We start from the raw sequence: 8,688 nt of genomic DNA, 5'->3' as shown, positions 1-8,688 counted from the left end.
GTGAAGAGTCTTAGATGCCACACTCAGAAGTTGGTAGGCAAAGGTGAGTCAATAAAAATGTTTGAGCTGAGGAACACATGCCTTGGTTTTTTAGGGAAGACAGTTTTTCCTGGCCTGGGATCCAAAAGAAACTTCTTACCTTATACGGCGAACATCAAGGTGCCAGCCTCGGCGAAGAAAATTTCTAAAGTAGATTTAATCCAACAGACACTCATGGAGTGCCAGGGATGGTGTTTTGTGTTAAATAATTTAATCATCGAACAAAACTCAATGAAGGAAATTCTATAAAGGGCTAAATTAACATGGTCCAAGCATGCAGCCTTCCAATGGTCTGATTGATGGTCCAAGTTTAGACTTTAAAGTTTTCAGAACAGTAGCTGGATCACCTGTGCCTTTAACCACATCCTTAAATGTTTTCTTTCCAATGAACTTTTCACTTAGAAGCAAAACCAAGGAGTTCAAGATTCTGCACTTTGATGAGCACCATGACCTATAAGTGCAAATTATACTACAGGCTTTGAGATTCAGACCAGCACTTACACGTTGTCCATCAGCGCAGTTGTCTAGTTTCGACTATAAATACTGGAAACAAAAAAATAATCCTCATGAAAACAATATGCGACTTTGGGTGGAGCAATCTTTATACATAAACCAATGAAGAACGTTACCCAGCCATGGAGTCTGGGAAAGTAACCACTTTTTCCTTCTAGATTGTCATTACCTAACCTACTAGCATGGAGAAAAGCTAATGTTCATTGCCTCCTCAGCAGATTTTTTTTTTTTAAGATTTATTTATTGGAGAGAGAGTGTATGTAAGTGAGCACGAGTGAGCATGAGTGGGATGCGCAGAGGGAGAGAGTGAAGCCGGCTGCCTTGAGTACCAGCCAGACACTGGGCTTGACCTCAGGACCCTATCTCAGGACCTGAAGCAGAAAGCTCAGCAGAGGGAGCCCCTTAGGCCCCCTTCCTCTTCAACGAATGTAAAATCTGATTATGGCATCTTCCAAACATATCAACTAAAGTAAGATTACTAAAGGTGGGATGGACATTTATAATCTACAAAAAAACACCACTTAAACCTCAAATCTTTACCACCGTTTTCAAAGTAACTGTAAGCTGAAACAGATGTCTTAATTCATCATATTTAAAAATTTTCCGACCTAAAGAAATCTGTGAGCAGCTGTCAGAGTTGCCCGATGGGTACAAACATAAACATCCGCAGAGGAGTTAATTCTTTGAAGTGATTTCTACCCGCGATGTGGGCGCAGAACTGAGGACTGAGAACAAGAGTCGGAGGCTCCAGGACCGAGCCACCGGGCGCCTGCCTGCCCCGCGCACGGGAGTTCAGCTCGCTGGCAGCTTCAACTCAGCAGTGCATCATTAAAATAAAATCCTGGGGGGAAAAAAAACTTCCATCAGTGTCGGAGCTCGTAGAGACAAGAAGTGATCCAATGCTAACAGCAAACACGGGATCGCAGCAACGCGTGCACAGAGGTGAGCTCCCGCAGCTCGGCGCGGGTGAAGAACGGACTCGTCTGCGCCACCTGGCGGCGGCCACGCAACTACGTGAAAGCCCAAGGTTTTTTTTCTTTTTCAGGATTTTATTTATTCGTGAGACACACAGAGAGACAGCTTTTTTTTTTTAAGATTTTATTTATTTATTCATGAGACACACACAGAGAGAGAGAGAGAGAGAGAGAGGAGAGGGAGAGGCAAGACACAGGCAGAGGGAGAAGCAGGCTCCACGCAGGAGCCCGTTGCAGGACTCGATCCCCGCACTGGGGCCACGCCCTGGGCCAAGGGCAGATGCTCAGCCGCGGGGCCACGCAGGCGGCCGCGCCCCAGGTCCCCCTCGGCGCCGTCAGGCCTCCCAATACCGCGTCGCGGGCAGCGGCCTCCGCACCGCCGCGCAGAAGATGGTGTCTCCCTGTGGCCGGACGGGAAGCACCGGGCCGTGCTATTTCCTTCGCTCCTTCCTCCCCGAGGCTCGGCCCGCCCCGAGCCCTCCCTCCGTCCGCACCCGCAGGGCGCCGGCCCCCGCCTCTCCCGGGTCCTCGCAGCACCGCCCCCGCCCCCGCCCCAGCCAATCCCTGCGCTGAGGACCCGCCCCCCGCCGTCGGCAGCCAATGGCAGCGCAGCCCCGCCCCTGCCCCGCCCCCCGCGTCCCGGAGCGCGAGCCGCGGGCTGGGCCTGAGCTGCGCGGCGCTGAGCCCGGGGCTCCGGGGCTGTCCTGCGGCGGCGGTGGGTCTCGGAGGCCGCGATCTAGTCCCCGGGGAGCCATGGATTCGCAGGGGCTGAAGGTGAGCGGGGCCGGGGGAGCACCGGGCAGGCGGGGGCGTCGCTCCGCGGCCGTGCCCTTGCAGCCGCGCTGCGCCAGGTGCCCGGCGGGGCGTGCGGGCCGCAGCTGCACCTCCTGGGCTGCACCTCCTGGGCTGCACCGCGGGGCTGCACCTCCTGGGCTGCACCGCCTGGGCTGCACCGCCTGGGCTGCACCGCGGGGCTGCACCGCCTGGCTGCACCTCCTGGGGCTGCACCGCGGGGCTGCACCTCCTGGGCTTCACCGCGGGGCTGCACCTCCTGGGCTGCACCGCCTGGGCTGCACCACCTGGGCTGCACCGCGGGGCTGCACCGCGGGGCCCTGCCTCGCGATCCCGGGTCGCGGCGGCCCGCGCGCACGGCTGCCAGCGAATCGCCGTCCGTGTGCTTGTCCCCCGCCCCCCCCCGGCCCCCTCCGCCTTGCTGCTGTTTACTTGGACTTTGCGTCCAAGTAAAGGCTGGGACAGCCGGGGTCGACGGATAACCCCTCCTGCGCCTCCCGGGGCAGCGTCCAGGGCTTCGTTAAGCCAACTGGGGCCGGTAAACCTGGCGGATGGAAGGGACTTTGCAGAGATTCCGTGAAAACAAAGAAGCTTGGAAATGGAAGCGTCTTCGTTTTGGGGTGGTGGTCCCCGATTCATCTGTTAAGCAAATCTTTTAGCACCGACCACTTAGGAAATGATCTAAAAACAGGGACACGAGGCTTGGGAATTCAGAGTTTCTTCTCCAGCACACGTAGATGGTGGGGGGGGGGGGGGGGCTCGCTGGGTGTCCCCTGGAAGCTGGAGATAGTGATGAGCAGAAGTGAACAGCCCCTGCCTTCACAGACTTTGCAGTCTACTGCTGGGCAAAAACCTACACTCGATAAAGAGCTGTTGATAAGCAAACACAGATATTTACAAAAAAAAATTTTTTTTATTGGAGTTCAGTTTGCCAACATATAGCATAACACCCAGTGCTCATCCCCGCCAAGTGCCCCATTGAGAGCGCGCTCTACTGCTGGCCCTGTCCTAAGCCCTGAAGAGGAGAAGCCCTGGATATCAAAACCAAGAAAAAGTCTCCCAGGCTTGGAGCTTGCCTTTGAGTAGGAGTCAGATACGAAGTACTATGTTAGATGATGGTAAGTGGAGGAAGGACAGTTTGGCAGTGAGAGGGACTGCTTGCTGCAAGGTCTTTTGCCTTTTTTTTTTTTTTTGGCCTGAGTTACATTATTTTCTGAATTCTTTTCCCATCTCTTTATTTTTTTTCCATCACTTTAAGTTATCCTTTGCACGACCACCCACATGAACTTTTTAATAAAAACACTTTCGCGCTGGGGATTCCTGGGTGGCTCAGGTTTAGCACCTGCCTTTGGCCCAGGGCACGATCCTGGAGTCCCGGGGATCGAGTCCCATGTCGGGCTCCCTGCATGGAGCCTGCTTCTCCCTCTGCCTGTGTCTCTGCCTTGCTCTCTCTCTGTGTGTGTGAGTCTCATGAAAAAATAAATAAAATCTTAAAAAAGAAAAAAACACTTTCGCACCAAATAGTTACCTGGTGCCTCATTGATACAAGAGAGCTTGGTTCTTGTCTCACAGAGTCAAAGAAATGAATCTTGTGGACACAACAGAGTGAGCAAAGCGATGGAAGTTTACTAGGCCGAGATACAGAGGAAGCTCTCGGAAGTGACAGGGGTCTGTCGGGGTTGCCACTGAGGGCTTTTAGTGGCCGTCTTTTAATGAGAACCTAGCCGGGGAGCCCATGGCCTTGAGATTCTTGTGCTGTCTTGGTTTGAGCAGGGACTATTGATAACACCTTAATGATCTATTTCTTTGCAGTCTGGTGAGTTTCTGTGATTACTTGGTAGCCGATAAAGGGAGATACTCCCTAACATTTTGGAGCTAGGGTGCCAGGTTTATTATTTTCTCTGGTTTTACTGTCCTATCTCTGTTTTCTTGGGATGGTTAGGAGCCTGACTCGGCCTTCCCTTATCTTTCCCGGCCTAGTCCCATCTGCCCCTAAATCATCCTTACATCATCATCACTTAGTCTAGAGGAGCAAATCCAAGTCCTTAATATGAGTGAGGCCTTGCTCGATCCTACCTTTCTCTCCAACCTCCTCACCCTGTAATCTCTGTCTTAAGACTCTAAAACAAGGAATGGCCAACTTTCTCTATAAAAATAGTACATTATCTTGGGTTTTTCAGGCCAAAGTGTCTGGCATCTAATCTGCCATTGCAGCTTGAAAGCAGCCCTAGACATACTTAAATGAGCATGGCCCTGTTCCAATAAAACTTTATTCATGGACATTGAAATTTGAATTTCTTAAAATTTTCATGTTGTGTTTTTTTCTTTTTTTTTTCTTGAAGGGGCCCCGCCCCCTTCAACCATTTGAAAATGTATAAACCATTCTTACTTTGCTGACTGTACAAAAAGAGGTGGCAGGCCATAGTTTTTTGCCAGTTCCTGCTCTACAATCTAGAATGACTTTCAGACTTCCCCGTCCCCACTCCGTCCTTGTAAAATCATTGCTGATTTCTTATGTCTGTTGTTGCGGTTCCTCTGCCTGGCTAACTCCTCTGCCTTCCTCAAGGATCATGAAAGGAAAGTAGGGAGAAAGTGTATGTGTGTGTGTGTGGGGGGGGGGGTGAGGCGTTCACCAGGCAGGAGGCAGTTCTGAAGTCCCCCAGGAGACTCTTTCCCTTGATTTTATTCTTTCGTCCTCCCACACCCCAACCTCATTCTTCTACGTCTCCAAAGTACTTTATAAGTTTTTTTTCCTGCTTGCATTTCCTGAATTGTATTGGTTAGTCTGTAGATTCTTAGTCTCAGTTGTAGAATTTAAGCTGGGTCAGGAACCATGTCTTCTCCATCTTCACATCTAGCCCAGTGCCTGGCACTAGTAGTCAGTAAACGTTTGTTGGACCGAACAAACCAAGGAATGAGAAGGTATGAAGAGTAGGAAGTGGGCTAGAGGAGCCGAAGAGCCTTACTGACTGGTTAGAATCAGGGGGACTGGGCAAACTGGAAGGGAGGATGCCATGACTTGATTTCTGGCTTGGGTACAGGGGCAAATGGAAAGGTGAATCTGGAGCTTAGATGAGAGGTCTTGGCTGAATGCTACATTTTTTACTTCATCAATGTATGGGATTCAGAGGAACTTTCTTTTAGGAGTTTTACAGTATGATCTTACAATTAATCGTCACAATGATCAGCAGCGTTGTACAAATGAGCAAACTAAGGTACCCCAAGATGAACCAAAATTTTGAAATCTTTCCACCTTTAAATCCACATCCTTTTTATGTTACCTTTCCGGAGAGTTATGGGTGCTTAAATGCTGAACAGAGGTCCTTAGTTGTGGCAAACTAAGAGGTTATCTGCAATCTTAGGAGAAAAACTGCACTTTACTAAAGTGTGTTGTGGGCGTCCCAGGAACCAGGGGGCGGTAACCACAAGGAGGTAAGTGGAGTAAAAGTTAGGAATGTTTGCCTAACTGTTCTAGAGAAGCATGGGGACTGTAGCCCCCCGGAAATAACAGGCTGTTAAAAGAAAAAGAGCTAAACAGACACTCATATTTCAATCCTGTCGGTCGCTGCTTCATCCCTACTTCTTGCTCCTGCTATCCCAGCTGCAGAGTCAGAGTAGGTGAGTATGGGATGGCCCACATTGGTCAGTGGAGGGAAGTTAGGTGTATCACAGAGGTAGTGAACGTGGCTTCCCTCTTTGCTGAGGTTAGCAGCTAAGCCTTGGATGTGATCCTGAGAAAAAGCTGTAAAGCATAGACCCAATTAATCAGAAGTTAGTATCTCTTGATATTCATTTTCTGCCGTGTAAATCTAAATAATACAGTTTTGAAAAAAGCTTACAGATAGTAATTTCCACTAAAAAACAGTTTAGCACATTTGTTGCTACTGACAGTTATTTTTTGTAGAACTCAGAAAACAAGACAGCATTTGACAATGAATTGCTGAATTCGATTTGTCATTACTTTGTAATGCTTTAAAAACAAAATAGAAGCAAGATTTTTTTTTGAAAGAATCCTCTGGTCTGGCAATGGAAGGCCCTTCTTATTCCTGTTTTTTGTCTGTTCTCCCATCTTCTAAAACCTTTAATAAAATGTGGGCAAAAGAAGGGCAAGAGGTAAAAGTAGCCTAATTTCAGCAGTGTTAACAAATATGTCAGAAAAAGAAGACTGAAATTATTAGAAAACATTGAGTTGTCCCCCAAATTTTGTGTTCATTGTGTTTTGCATACCTTAATGTTAAGCTTTTAGCCTTTAACAATATTTTCAGGAGCTTGAAAGAAAAAAAATCATGTTATCTGACTTTAGATTATTCAAGATTTTAGATTAATATCTGTTTCTTATTTCCTTTTAGACTTTGATTCATTACTATTGTCAAGAGAGATATTTCCATCATGTGTTACTTATTGCCAGTGAAGGAGTTAAGAGGTATGGTAATGATCCAGTGTTCAGGTTTTATCATGCCTATGGTACATTAATGGAAGGTACGTGCTAATTATTAAACATGTTCCATACGTTTTAAATTCTTGTTTTGTACTATGACAGTTTTTCACCTTGTAATTTTGATTTTCAGGTAAAACTCAAGACGCTCTTCGTGAATTTGAGGCTATTAAAAATAAACAAGATGTATCCCTTTGTTCTCTGATTGCACTGATATATGCCCATAAAATGAGTCCTAATCCAGGTATAGTATTTAAGTATGGTACTTAGGACAATTTTTTCTACTCATTTCATTTATTTTTCTCAATTACCACAGCATTTAGTCTGATAATGCTTTATTGTAATTTCCTGTAATTATTACTTTATCAGTTTGTTTTATCTTTCTGGCAAGGTTACAGATATATCAAGCATAAGAAATATATGTCTTATATCCCTTTCATATTCCTTATATCCTAAGACAGAAGTTTCATTAATATATAGGGATCATTTGAATTAATATCAAGTGGAATGTATATTAGCAATTATTAAACAAAGGACAGCCCAGAAGAAGTATATACATAAAGTGCTCTGCAGCAGCCAACTCTGTAGTTTGTTATGTGCAAAGCTGTAGCTACGTGCAGTTTATCTCTTCCACTATATCTTAAGCTTCTTAAAGGCCTGTACACATCCGCACAAGGGGGTTGCTAACTCTTGGAAGATATTCAGTAAATTTCTATCTAGTGATAGGCTGGGAAATATAAGTCGATTATGGAAAGAACTTTATGCATAAACCAGCAATTAAAATTGTGTGAACTGTCAATATATGATGATTCTTAATGGCGGAAGCAGAATATCATAATTGTAGGTAATAAAGAGGAAATAGTACTGTATTCTTTTATATATATTCAGTAACAGCTAATAGCATTATAAATATAGATCATGTTTCAAATAATTAGACAAAAATCAGATGTTACAACTTTCTATAATGTTAGAACATTTTTTTCCTAAGTATCACATACCTCCTGCACCCCACATGCACTTGCACAGATCAGCAAAAAAGTTAAAGCGTTAATATGTTTAACAAGTAAACAAGTCTAATGACTAGACTAATGCTTACTATCTGCAAGGGACCGCGTCAAGTATGTTAGAGAATACAAAAGAATTGTAAGAAGTGATCCATGACATCAAGTTTATAGTCTCGTGAAGAAAAGAAAATGTAAAACCCACAAAAGGTTAAATTCTAATGTTACTATTAAATAAAATTATGAGAAAACAAATGAGTCCAAAATGAACTGAAAATGGTATGAACTGCTAATCCATAGAAGAAATGGTATGTACTGTTAATCCATAGAGCCTGTGAAGGTTTTGGGGAAGATGGGGCCTTTAATCTGGTCTTTGAAGGACAAGTAGGATTTGAATATATAGCAACTTGTCAGGATCAATCAATGAGCAAATATGTGAAGTGGTTCAGGATTAGGCTCTTTTTATGGATCTCTGTGATCCAGCAGGAGTGTGTTTAGATGGAGCACAGGATTTGCGCAGAGAGATATAGCCAGTAAATCTAAAAAACACAAATTAGTGTAAAACATTTTCCTTTTAGAATCAAGTTTTCACTTAATTGATTATTCTCAAGAGTGTTAGTTCTGTTGGGAAATGTGATTTCCAGGACACCAAAAAAGATGGAGACAGAAATATTGTTTAGAAACACCTAAGTACTGACTCTACTTTTCTACCATAGATGATTCTGAGTGGGCTTAAGCTCAGAAGGGACCCGGATATCCCTAGAAAGGGCCTCGGCCGTTCATGTCCATTCTTAAATGCTGACATAAGCCCTGATTAAAAAAGGACTTTGGTGCGTTAAGAACTTGAGCTGATATCTGGAAAGAGCCAGCTTTGAGCAGATGGTGTCACAGCTAACATATCCCCCACTTGGGATTTGATGGGCATCTGGCAGGA

The 8,688-nt window shown here is 45.5% G+C and overlaps 1 protein-coding gene across 1 annotated transcript in view; it reads left to right on the top strand.

The window, feature by feature from the left end:
• The first annotated feature begins 2,168 nt into the window (after positions 1 to 2,168).
• TTC21B (tetratricopeptide repeat domain 21B) overlaps positions 2,169 to 8,688 on the top strand; it is a 78,929-nt gene continuing 72,409 nt past the window's right edge. The window contains exons 1-3 of the mRNA XM_041722765.1: positions 2,169 to 2,300; positions 6,668 to 6,797; positions 6,887 to 6,997. Coding sequence (XP_041578699.1) covers positions 2,280 to 2,300; positions 6,668 to 6,797; positions 6,887 to 6,997 — 262 coding nt within the window. The 5' untranslated portion in view covers positions 2,169 to 2,279. The remainder of the gene's footprint in view (positions 2,301 to 6,667; positions 6,798 to 6,886; positions 6,998 to 8,688) is intronic.

The sequence above is a fragment of the Vulpes lagopus genome, chromosome 11, assembly GCF_018345385.1.
Source record: "Vulpes lagopus strain Blue_001 chromosome 11, ASM1834538v1, whole genome shotgun sequence".
Taxonomy (NCBI): domain Eukaryota; kingdom Metazoa; phylum Chordata; class Mammalia; order Carnivora; family Canidae; genus Vulpes; species Vulpes lagopus.
Note: the sequence above shows the minus strand (reverse complement) of the source record. Positions and strands in the feature narration are given on the sequence as shown.